Source organism: Scyliorhinus torazame, chromosome 1, assembly GCF_047496885.1.
Source record: "Scyliorhinus torazame isolate Kashiwa2021f chromosome 1, sScyTor2.1, whole genome shotgun sequence".
Classification (NCBI taxonomy): Eukaryota; Metazoa; Chordata; class Chondrichthyes; order Carcharhiniformes; family Scyliorhinidae; genus Scyliorhinus; species Scyliorhinus torazame.
This window is the reverse complement of record NC_092707.1, coordinates 8778929-8792047: the sequence shown is the minus strand read 5'-3', so window position 1 is coordinate 8792047 and position 13119 is coordinate 8778929. Positions and strand designations below refer to the sequence as shown.

General features: G+C 55.6%; 1 protein-coding gene across 2 annotated transcripts in view; it reads right to left on the bottom strand.

The window, feature by feature from the left end:
• adgrd1 (adhesion G protein-coupled receptor D1) overlaps nucleotides 1-13119 on the bottom strand; it is an 850441-nt gene that overhangs the window by 28051 nt on the left and 809271 nt on the right. For both annotated transcript variants that reach the window (XM_072517886.1, XM_072517956.1), the window contains 2 exons: nucleotides 8030-8156; nucleotides 5610-5651 (listed from right to left, as the gene is read on the bottom strand). In XM_072517886.1, coding sequence (XP_072373987.1) covers nucleotides 5610-5651; nucleotides 8030-8156 — 169 coding nt within the window. The remainder of the gene's footprint in view (nucleotides 1-5609; nucleotides 5652-8029; nucleotides 8157-13119) is intronic.

Sequence of the window (13119 nt, the reverse complement as noted above, 5' to 3'; positions counted from 1 at the left end):
AATCAGAGTGGCTCAATGGGGGGCTTTCGTTCTGCCATTGAGGTGAAGAGCTCGGACCCTCCTGCATCGCTCCATTAATGACGAAAGGAGTCCTAGCTCGAATTGTGAGCGATGGTAGGAGGCCGGCAGCAGATGTTGGGGACGATGCAATCAATGGAAATCAGGCCTCTGAGCAAACAACCTGACTCCCACAGCAATGCGTCAGCCAATTATAATGTTTTCTCTCAGTGGTTATATATTTTCCTTCCCTCATAATATACTGCCCAACTTCTAAATTAAACTAGTCTCAAATGATGGCAGAGCACTTCCATTGTAATAAAACAACTGAGCTTAATGGGCCGTGACCATAACGGATGAGTTTGGTTCATTCTAATGCATTTGATATCGAGTCTGGGGCCAAGTTACAAAGGCAATATTCGGAAGGGAAATCATCACAGCTAAGGGTGAATTTACAACGTGTGCAACACAGGGAGAAAGTTATTTTCAAGGTGACTGGCATTGCAGGTGAATCTCGTTACAATCGGGGTCAGGGTTTGAAAGAGCCGGGAGCTGAGTCCTTACCAATCAATATCCCAGAGTGATTAGGTGTCGGATTGCTGATCACGCTGGTTTCAACTTGACCGTTAAAGTACCACAACGAAGGGAGCCCGGAAATGCAGCATTGTTACAGAATCAGGCCGTTTGGCCCAATCAGGCTGGGTCGGTGTTCTCCTCCGCCATGTGTGATGAATGCTATCTGTATACATATGTACCTTTAATGCGTAGGCCCCTTTAAGACCGGGTTTGGAATCCTGGGGGACTCCGCCCCCAGGGAACTGTATATAAGGTTACGTTCAGTAGGCAGCGTGCAGGGAGCACACTTCTTGGCAGCTGTCTGGTTCTCTGGTAATTAAAGCCTTTGAATTATCAATCTTCTCTCCTGAGTCGTAATTGAGGGTATCGCAATTTAATAACCAGACTCCATCGAGATGGACAGCGGTCTAAAGCTGGAGAAGCTCAATCTGGACCCTCGGTCGCCGGAGGCCACTGAAATTTTAAAATACTGGCTCTGGTGTTTTGAGGCCTACCTGAATTCCTCAGAGACTGAAGTTGACGGACCTCGCAAGCTGAGCTTACGACATGCCCGGGTGGGCCACCGACTATCCTCCGCGATCGAGAAAGCTACAACGTACGAAACGGCGGTCGAAATCCTCCAGAAGCGCTTCGTAAAGCCGATAAACGAGGTACACGCCAGACATGTGCTCTTGACCTGCCGCCAGCGGCCCAGAAATCAAACTCCCGGGACCACAGGCCCCGCAACGCAGCCGCGCGGCGGCCGGACATACCTACTTCCGGCGCGTCATCGGCCTCGTGCGAGTTATGGGGGCGGCCATCCTGGCGGCATCCATCTTCAAAACCCATTTTGCGAGTCCGATTCAACCGAGGACTCTGACTGCCCGCAACGAGGAGCGATCACGCTCGATCAATCTGCCCGCAACGAGGAGCGATCGCGCTCGGTCAATCTGCCCGCAACGAGGAGCGATCGCGCTCGGTCAATCTGCCCGCAACGAGGAGCGATCACGCTCGGTCAATCTCGGCCGAAGCACCTGCGAGACTCAATGACGCAGGTTCAAATCAACGGTCGCAACACCCCCTGCCTACTTGAGTCCGGGAGCACGGAGAGTTTTATCCATCCAGACACGGTAAGACGCTGCTTCCTGTGCACCTATCCCGCCTCCCAAACTATCGCCCTCGCATCTGGGTCTTATTCGGTCCAAATCACGGGGTATTGCGTCCCGAACCTCGCTATTCAAGGCACCAAATACGCCCGTTTTAAACTTTATGTCCTCCCTCACCTCTGCGCCCCCCTGCTGCTCGGTCTGGACTTTCATTGCAGCCACCGAAGCTTGACACTGAAGTTCGGCGGACCCCTGCCCCCGCTCACGGTATGTAGCCTGGCAACACTCAAAGTTGCACCACCCCCCCTCTTCGCGAACCTCACTCCCGACTGTAAGCCCGTCGCCACCAGCAGTCGGCGGTACAGAGCCCAAGACATGACTTTCATCAAGTCAGAGGTCCAGCGGCTACTAAAAGAAAGGGTCATAGAGGCTAGCAACAGCCCTTGGAGGGCACAAGTACTGGTAGTCCGTTCTGGAAAAAAACAACGTATGGTGGTGGACTATAGCCAGACCATAAATCGCTTTACGCAACTCGATGCGTACCCACTTCCCCCCCATAGCAGAAATGGTGAACCAAATCGCCCAGTGTCGAGTATTCTCCACGGTCGACCTAAAATCCGCTTATCATCAGCTCCCTATCCGCCCGGAGGACCGCCCCTACACGGCCTTCGAAGCAGCCGGTCGGCTCTTCCACTTCCTCAGGGTCCTTTTTGGCGTCACAAATGGAGTCTTCGTTTTCCAAAGGGCAATGGATCAAATGGTGGACCAGTACGGCTTACGGGCTACATACCTGTACTTGGACAACGTCAGCATCTGCGGCCATGACCAGCAGGACCACGACGCGTACCTGAGGAAGTTCCTCCAGACCGCCCGGGCCCTCAATCTGACATACAACAAAGAGAAATGCGTGTTCCACACAACCCGGCTAGCCATCCTCGGCTACGTCGTGGAAAACAGGGTCCTAGGCCCAGACCCCGACCGCTTGCGCCCCCTTAGGGAACTTCCCCTTCCCCGTAGCCTCAAGGCCCTCAAACGGTGCCTGGGGCTCTTTTCCTATTATGCCCAGTGGGTCCCCAGATATGCGGACAAAGCCCGTCCACTCATTAAGACCACGGGTTTTCCCCTGACGACTGAGGCTCAGTCGGCCTTCAGTCGTATCAAGGCCAATATCATCGAGGCCGCCATGCACGCGATGGGCGAAACCATTCCCTTCCAGGTAGAAAGCGACGCATCAGACGTCGCCCTGGCTGCTACCCTCAACCAGGTGGGCAGACAGGTAGCGTTCTTCTCCCGGACCCTCACCGCCTTGGAAATTCAACACTCTGCAGTCGAGAAGGAGGCACAAGCCATAGTGGAGGCCGTGCGGCACTGGAGGCACTACCTAGCCGGTAGGAGGTTCGCCCTCGTCACCGATCAACGGTCGGTCGCCTATATGTTCGATAATGCACAACGGGGCAAAATAAAAAGGGTGATAAAATTCCGAGGTGGAGGATCGAACTCTCCGCCTACACGTACGATATTACATATCGTCCGGGGAAGCTCAACGAGCCCCCAGATGCCCTGTCCCACGGCACGTGTGCCAACGCGCAAAAAGACCGCCTGAGGGCCATCCACGATGACCTCTGCCACCCGGGGGTCACCCGGCTTGCCCATTTCATCAAGTCCCGCAACCTACCTTACTCCACCGAGGCGGTCAAGACCATGACCAAGGCTTGCCAGATCTGCGCGGAGTGCAAACCGCACTTCTATCGACCAGACAGGGCCCGCCTGGTAAAGGCCTCTGGGCCCTTTGAGCGACTAAGTGTGGACTTCAAAGGGCCCCTCCCATCCACCAACCGCAACATTTATTTCCTCACTGCCATCGATGAATTCTCCCTCTTCCCCTTCGCTGTCCCCTGCCCCGATATGACCTCGGCCTCCTTAATCAAGGCAGTGCACAGCATCTTCACGTTGTTTGGTTTCCCGCTTATATCCACAGCGCTGGGGTACATCGTTCATGAGCGATGAGCTGCGTCGATATCTGCTCAACAAGGGCATCGCCTCGAGCAGAATGACCAGCTATAACCCGCGGGGAAACGGGCAGGTGGAGAGGGAGAACGCAACAGTTTGGAAGGCTGTCCTTCTAGCCCTACGGTCAAGAAATCTCCAATCGCCCGCTGGCAGGAAGTCCTACCCGATGCCCTACACTCCATTAGGTCGCTCCTCTGTACGGCCACGAACGAGACCCCTCACAACCATTTGTTTGTCTTCCCCTGGGGTCTCGCGTCCACGTTGGCTGCCGACTCCGGGACCAGTTCTACTCCGGAGGCACGTGAGGAGCCATAAGACAGATCCACTGGTCGAGAGGGTCCAACTATTACACGCAAACCCTCAATACGCCTACATCGAGCACCCCGACGGCAGGCAGGACACCGTTTCCCCGCGAGACGTGGCACCCGCTGGCTCGCCCACCGACGCCCCCCCTTCTACCGACGCTCCTCTCCCCACACCGGCTGCCAACTCCGACAGCGCCCCCCCCCCCCCCCCCCAAAGCGCCCCCCTCCCCCCAGCCGGCGCCAGCACCAATCACCCTAGTCACCCCGGATACCCCCCTGCTCCAACGCGGGCAAAGGCTCAGACAACCGTTCTCTCGGATATACCACCACCGAGGACGACTGTACCCACCGCACCACCACCGGAGCTGAGAAGGTCGACACGGACAATCAGGCCACCCAAAAGACTGAACCTGTAACTCCACTTCACCCCTGATGGACTATGCATTTTTTTTTTTAAACAGGGGGTAAATGATATCTGTATACACCTGTACCTTTAATGCGTAGGCCCCTTTAAGACTGGGTTTAGAACCCTGGGGGACTCCGCCTCCGGCTCCGCCCCCAGGGAACTGTATATAAGGTTATGTTCAGTGGGCAGCGTGCAGTCAGCACACTTCTCGGCAGCTGTCTGGTTCTCTGGTAATTAAAGCCTTTGAATTATCAATCTTCTCTCCTGAGTCGTAATTGAGGGTATCTCACCATGTGAGTAAGCAGTCCCAGTGGTCACCTCTGTTTGACCACATTGGCTCCTGGTCAAGACATGTCCTGATTTTAAAAGTCTCTTCCTTGTTTGCAAATCCCTTCATGGCCTCACCTCTGGAACCCCTGACCCCTCCCTGAAGTGTGGTCCCGGGACCTTGGCTCAGGCATGGTGCTGCAATGCCTCTCCCGACCACTGCAGCGCTGTGCCTGGTGGGGCTGCAAAGCTGCCAGCCGGTCTGATTGGCTGACATCCCTCCAAGGAGGGACTCCTGTCCCAGGGTGGACGGCGGTCTTCCCTGCTGCCGGTCATGCTCATTGGACTGGATTCTCCGATTTTGGGGCTGTGTCCGGAGGATCCGTGTTTTTTTTATGTGGGAATAATCGGCGAGGCCCCAGCACCAATCCTCCGACTGGTGAGAGGCTAACAGCTGCCCCATGTAAAGCTCACGCCCGATATAAACGTGAGGCAACCGCGCGTTGGGGAACGCAGCCCATTGGGGGAAGCCCTTCAGGTAACGTTGTGAGGCGCGCACTCCTCCATGACGATGTTTTGGAGGGGGCTGGGCATCCGAAAACAGGCGCTGCCCCCGATTCGGCCGTAAAAATGGGATCCTCCGCCCGATCGCCGATTACGAAATCAGTGCCAGGGAAGGAAGAATCTCACCCAGTGAGTGTGACAGAGCGGTGGGTCTGTCAGAGTCAATGGGGATGCCTTCACCACCAACACTCAGCGTGACAGCTGGCGAGCTCCTGCCGTCCTGAAAATCCAGGTCCTAGGAACGATCTGTTGTTATTCTAGAATTAAACGTGGCTGCACGCAGCACTGGAGTCACAGGTAACAGGTGTGCTGTGTACGTTCTGAGGATATCTTACCGATAGCGTTGACCCAATGGACAGAACAACTCTTGAAGATAAATAATTTTGTACAAACACTCACCTCTGAATTCAAAAGGCAATGGAAGAGAAAGATGAAAAACCCCTAAAGGGGAGAGAGAGAAAGAGTTAATCAACAAAAAAGGTGCATTGAAATGATCAAGACAAGTCAGAGGATTGGATTTGTTTATTGTCACGGGTACAGTGAAAAGTATTTTCCTGCGAGCAGCTCAAACAGATCATTAACAGAGGATAATTATCAAACTGTCGAGTCATGGATGGATGGCTGGTGATAGAAAATTGGTGATGTGGCTGCTTAACTACGCAAATTGTGATCCTAAACATTGATTCACTTGTACAAGGTGGCGGGTGGTCTTTAATAGACACACAAGCAAAGATCTGAAACTAATCTCAGAGGGCGGGAAGGGTTTTTTGGGGGGCCAGGAGGGGTGAAGTTGGTCTTGTCAGCAACTGAGTGCCCCCAGCCGCCATTTACCCTCCATTCCGCCACTCCTCTCATCCACCCCCACACTCCTCCACCCCCCACACTCATCCACCCCTCACACTCCTCCACCCCTCACACTCCTCCACCCCCACACTCCTCCACCCCCCACACTCCTCCACCCCCCACACTCCTCCACCCCCCACACTCCTCCACCCCTCACACTCCTCCACACCCCACACTCCTCCACACCCACACTCCTCCACCCCCCACACTCCTCCACCCTCCACACTCCTCCACCCCTCACACTCCTCCACCCCTCACACTCCTCCACCCCCTACACTCCTCCACCCCCCACACTCCTCCACCCCCCACACTCCTCCACCCCTCACACTCCTCCACCCCTCACACTCCTCCACACCCACACTCCTCCACCCCCCACACTCCTCCACCCTCCACACTCCTCCACCCCTCACACTCCTCCACCCCTCACACTCCTCCACCCTCCACACTCCTCCACCCCCCACACTCCTCCACCCCCCACACTCCTCCACCCCCCACACTCCTCCACACCCACACTCCTCCACACCCACACTCCTCCACCCCCCACACTCCTCCACCCTCCACACTCCTCCACCCCTCACACTCCTCCACCCCTCACACTCCTCCACCCCCCACACTCCTCCACCCCCCACACTCCTCCACCCCCCACACTCCTCCCTCCATTTACCACTCTTCCACTTATGCCCCCCACCCTTACCCTGCCACCCACACCCTATACCCCTCCGTCCCATCCTTCATGAACTTTTCCTCCTATTCTCCAGCCTGTGGAGCTATCAGACGCCTTAGTGCCCCACCAGCCCCCCCCCTCGCCCCCGCATCCACCCCCACCCCCACCCCCCGGCCCGGTGGGCTCCCCTCCCACCAGCCCCCCCACTCGCCCCCGTACACCCCCCCCCCTCGCCCCAGGCCTGGTCGCTCCCCTCCCACCAGCCCCCCAACTCGCCCCCGTACACCCCCCCCCTCCCCCCAGGCCCGGTGGGCCCCCCTCCCACCAGCCCCCTGCCCTCGGTGTGCTGAGTTGTCTGCCAGAACTCAATGAGCTACAGGGACCAGACTTGAACCTGGGAAGTGAAAAGAGGGGGTGGATAGGACATCCTCACCCAAACAAGAGCCCTCGCCCCCCCCCCCCCCCCCCCCGCCCCCACCGCTCACCCAGAGCACTTCCATGCCTGTCGATGTTTGACCTGATGCAGTTTCTCTGAGGATCATTTGTGCAAAATGAGTGGAACAAGGTGGAAGTTCGATCCAGGGTTGCCAACTCTGACAACAGCCATTCCTGGAGGATGCGCCCTTACCACGATCACCAGAAACACCAGTCCTCATTACACACCCACCCCTAACCCCCCGTCCCCCACCACCCCCAACCCCCCAGTCCCCCACCACCCCCAACCCCCCAGTCCCCCACCACCCCCAACCCCCCATTCCCCCACCACCCCCAAACACCCAGTCCCGCACTCTCCGCCACCCCCACCACCCCCAACCCCCCATTCCCCCACCACCCATAACCCCCCATTCCCCCACCACCCCCAACCACCCAGTCACCCACCACCCCCAACCCCCCATTCCCCCACCACCCCCAAACACCCAGTCCCACACTCCCCACCACCCCCACCACCCCCAACCCCCCATTCCCCCACCACCCATAACCCCACAGTCCCCCACCACCCCCAACCCCCCACCATCCCGAACCCCCCAGTCCCCCACCACCCCCAACACCCCAGTCCCGCACTCCCCACCACCCCCACCACCCCTAAACCCCCATTCCCCCACCACCCCCAACCCCCCAGACCCCACCACCCCCAACCCCCCAGACCCCACCACCCCCAACCCCCCAGTTCCCCACCACCTCCAACCCCCCAGTCCCCTACCATCCCCAGCCCCCCAGTCCCCCACCAGCCCCAACCCCAGCACTCCCCCACACTGCCCACCACCTCCACCACTGTAGACCAGCTCAGACTAAAAGCTCTTGTTTCACTGACCTGTAATGAGTTGAAGACGGCGAATATATATTGAAACATGAGGGCATAGTTATTAACCGCCAGCACTCCGCTTGCCCACGATATTCCCAGGATTGGAAGCAGAACGACCACGGCTTTGGCTGTCAGCCTAGAATGAAAAAGGTCAAAAACGTTTACAATGCAACCGGCCAATCAGCTTCCACCCCAACTGAGTGAACACTGCACTGTCAGAGGGTCAGTACTGAGGGAGTGCTGCACAGACAGAGGGTCAGTACTGAGGGAGTGCCGCACTGTCAGAGGGGCAGTACTGAGGGAGTGCCGCACTGTCAGAGGGTCAGTACTGAAGGAGTGCCGCACTGTCAGAGGGGCAGTACTGAGGGAGTGCTGTATTGTCAGAGGGTCAGTACTGAGGGAGTGCTGCACTGTCAGAGGGTCAGTACTGAGGGAGTGCTGCACTGTCAGAGGGTCAGTACTGAGGGAGTGCTGCACTGTCAGAGGGTCAGGACTGAGGGAGTGCCGCATTGTCAGAGGGTCAGTACTGAGGGAGTGCCGCACGGTGAGAGGGTCAGTACTGAGGGAGTGCCGCACTGTCAGAGGGTCAGTACTGAGGGAGTGCCGCACTGTCAGAGAGTCAGTACTGAGGGAGTGCTGCACTGTCAGAGGGTCAGTACTGAGGGAGTGCGGCACTGCCAGAGGGTCAGTACTGAGGGAGTGCTGCACTGTCAGAGGGTCAGTACTGAGGGAGTGCGGCACTGCCAGAGGATCAGTACTGAGGGAGTGCGGTACTGTCAGAGGGTCAGTACTGAGGGAGTGCGGCACTGCCAGAGGGTCAGTACTGAGGGAGTGCTGCACTGTCCGAGGGTCAGTACTGAGGGAGTGCGGCACTGCCAGAGGGTCAGTACTGAGGGAGTGCGGCACTGTCAGAGGGTCAGTACAGAGGGAGTGCCGCACTGTCAGAGGGTCAGTACTGAGGGAGTGCTGCACTGTCAGAGGGTCAGTACTGAGGGAGCGCTGCACTATCAGAGGGTCAGTACTGAGGGAATGCTGCACTGTCAGAGGGTCAGTGCTGAGGGAGTGCTGCACTGTCAGAGGGGCAGTGCTGAGGGAGTGCTGCAATGTCAGAGGGTCAGTGCTGAGGGAGTGCTGCACTGTCAGAAGGTCTGTACTGAGGGAGTGCTGCACTGTCAGAGGGTCAGTGCCGAGGGAGTGCCGCACTGTCAGAGGGCCAGTGCTGAGGGAGTGCCGCACTGTCAGAGGGTCAGTACTGAGGGAGTGCCGCACTGTCAGAGGGTCAGTACTGAGGGAGTGCCGCACTGTCAGAGGGTCAGTACTGAGTGAACACTGCACAGTCAGAGGGTCAGTACTGAGGGTGTGCTGCACTGTCAGAGGGTCAGTACTGAGGGAGTGCCGCACTGTCAGAGGGTCAGTACTGAGGGAGTGCTGCACCGTCAGAGGGTCTGTACTGAGGGAGTGCTGTATTGTCAGAGGGTCAGTACTGAGGGATCGCCGCACTGCCAGAGGGTCAGTACTGAGGGAGTGCTGCACTGTTAGAGGGTCAGTTCTGAGGGAGTGCGGCACTGCCAGAGGGTCAGTACAGAGGGAGTGCCGCACTGTCAGAGGGTCAGTCCTGAGGGAGTGCTGCACTGTCAGAGGGTCAGTACTGAGGGAGCGCTGCACTATCAGAGGGTCAGTACTGAGGGAGTGCTGCACTGTCAGAGGGTCAGTGCTGAGGGAGTGCTGCACTGTCAGAGGGGCAGTGCTGAGGGAGTGCCGCACTGTCAGAGGGTCAGTACTGAGGGAGTGCTGCACTGTCAGAGGGGCAGTGCTGAGGGAGTGCCGCACTGTCAGAGGGTCAGTACTGAGGGAGTGCTGCAATGTCAGAGGGTCAGTGCTGAGGGAGTGCTGCACTGTCAGAAGGTCAGTACTGAGGGAGTGCTGCACTGTCAGAGGGTCAGTGCTGAGGGAGTGCCGCACTGTCAGAGGGCCAGTGCTGAGGGAGTGCCGCACTGTCAGAGGGTCAGTACTGAGCGAGTGCTGCACTGTCAGAGGGTCAGTACTGAGGGAGTGCTGCACTGTCAGAGGGTCAGTACTGAGGGAGTGCTGCACTGTCAGAGGGTCAGTACTGAGGGAGTGCTGCACTGTCAGAGAGTCAGTACTGAGGGAGTGCTGCACTGTCAGAGGGTCAGTACTGAGGGAGTGCTGCGCTGTCAGAGGGTCAGTACTGAGGGAGTGCTGCACTGTCAGAGAGTCAGTACTGAGGGAGTGCCGCACTGTCAGAGAGTCACTGCTGAGGGAGTGCCGCACTGTCAGAGGGTCAGTACTGAGGGAGTGCTGCAATGTCAGAGGGTCAATACTGAGGGAGAGCTGCACTGTCAGAGGGTCAGTGCTGAGGGAGTGCGGCACTGTCAGAGGGTCAGTACCGAGGGAGTGCCGCACTGTCAGAGGGTCAGTACTGAGGGAGTGCAGCACTGTCAGAGGGTCAGTACTGAGGGAGTGCTGCACTGTCAGAGGATCAGTGCTGAGGGAGTGCTGCACTGTCAGAGGGTCAGTACTGAGGGAGTGCCGCACTGTCAGAGGGTCAGTACTGAGGGAGTGCTGCACTGTCAGAGGGTCAGTACTGAGGGAGTGCCGCACTGTCAGAGGGTCAGTACTGAGGGAGTGCTGCACTGTCAGAGGTGTTGTTTGAATTTAGATTGAAACAAGGACCCATTTACCCTTTGAAAGTGCTGAAAAAATTCCCCGTAAATTGAAACAGAATAGTAAATAGTAATAAATAAATAGTAAATAGAATAGCCGCTCTTTGAACGGAATAGAAAGCTCCACGCCAATTTGGTCAATATTTATTACTTACGAAAACTCCAGTCAGTCTGATGTTAGTTGCTTGTGGGAGCTTCCTTTGCAAAACATGGAGGCTGGTTTTCTACACTCCCGCTGTATATAAACTTTGAAAGCACAATTTGGCTTGACGATTCTTTGGGATGCAATGAAGGTTGTGGAAACGCGATCGAAATGCTCCTTTCTTTTATTATGCCTCAGTCATCAACCCGCTCATTCATACTTTGCAATCTTTCTGCCAAGAAACTGCAATTACCGCCAATGTCACACCCAATTAACATCGGCAACGGTGCCTGCTAGTCATTCCATTAACTCCACCTGCCTCCGTAAATAGACGTGTAGCTGTATCCAATATCGTGAACTCAGTGTGACTCCAATATCTCAACATTTCACAAAGTGCCCACTGCTGTTTGCAGCAAATCAGCTCCCGTAATGTCCCCTCGACGGAGGGAGCGGGGGGGGGGGGGGGGGGGGGGCTGGTGGCCCTTGGACCTTTGTTGTAAGTTTCTTTTACTTTGTCCTTTCTGTGGCTCTGTTCAAGTTATGGCAATCAGTGAGTTTGCCCTTCTTTCTATGTTGTCTCTGTCCGAATGCTTAGAGTCGGCAGGTATCGAATGATACCACCACAAATTTCAACCGGCTATCGATCAAAGAACCAAACTCCAGTTAGTTAGTTCAAGGTCAGGGATACTTTATTTACGGACAATTAGTCATGCAGCATAAACACTACTAGTTAACAACACCTATCAACTCAGACAACCTGTACTTAACCTCGGGCACCCGGCTTAGGTCAGAAAACAGTGGCCGCTGTTGGATTCTGGATCTCTCGGGTTCGAAGGAGTAACTGCTGCTCAGCGAGGCTCATCCGCCTGGTAGCGAGCGTTGAACTTGGGCTGTGTGTCTGAGGACTGTGTTCATGACCTAAAGCTCCAATGTCGTGTGTGAAGTTGGCCTTTCTATTCCACTTCATTGGGGTACAAAGGATAAAGAAAAGTACAGCAGAGGAACAGGCCCTTCGGCCCTCCAAACCAGCCTAGACTATGCTGCCCGTCTCACCTAAAACCTTCTACACTTCCGGGTCCGTATCGGATTGGATTGGATTGGATTTGTTTATTGTCACGTGTACCGAGGTACAGTGAAAAGTATTTTTCTGCGAGCAGCTCAACAGATCATTCCGTGCATGAAAAGAAATACATAATAGGGCAAACACAAAAGACACAATGTAAATACATAGACACAGACGCAGCATACGGAGTGTAGCACTACTCAGTAGAGAAGAGGTGTGAAGAGATCAGATCAGTCCATAAGAGGGTCATTTTGGAGACTGGTAATAGGCACGGTTACACAGTGGTTAGCACTGTTGCTTCACAGGCAGCACGGTGGCGCAGTGCATAGCGCTGGGACTATGGCGCTGAGGACCCAGGTTCGATTCCCGGCTTGGGTCACTGTCTGTGTGGAGTCTGCGCGTTCTCCCCGTGTCTGCGTGGGTTTCCTCCGGGTGCTCCGGTTTCCTCCCACAAGTCCCAAAAGACTTTAGGTAATTTGGACATTCCGAATTCTCCCTCTGTGTACCCGAACAGGCGCCGGAATGTGGCGACTAGGAGATTTTCACAGTAACTTCATTGCAGCGTTAATGTAAGCCTACTTGTGACAATAAAGATTATTATAAAGATTATTATTATAACAGTGGGGAAGATGCTGTTTTTGAATCTGTTAGTGCGTGTTCTCATATCCCTCTATTCCCAGTCTATTCGTGTATTTGTCAAGATGCCCCTCAAACGTCACTATCGTCCCTGCTTCCACCACCTCCTCCGGCAGCGAGTTCCAGGCACCCACTACCCGCTGTGTAAAAAAAACTTGCCTCGTACATCTCCTCTAAACCTTGCCTGGGAAAAAGCTTCTGAAAAAGCTACTGCACACTTCTTTGCAAGCACCAGATCTGCCTTTTGATTGGATGTGACACCAGTATCTATGGTGACCGTGCTCTCGGTGAGTCATAATGGGTGAAAATTATCATTAAAACTAAATGAAATCAGAAAATTGAATTCTGAGCCGAGAAATTGGAGCAACGTTTTGTTTTGCTATTCTTTCGCAGCACCTGGGTGTCGCTGGCCAAGTCCATCCCTAGATGCCCTTCAGAAGGTGGTGGCAAGTTGCCTTCTGGATCCGCTGCAGCCCTTGAGGCGTAGGTACACCCCCTGTGCTGTTGGGAAGCGAATTCCAGGATGTTGCCCCAGCGACACTGAAGGAACGGTCGATATATTTCCAAGTCGGTG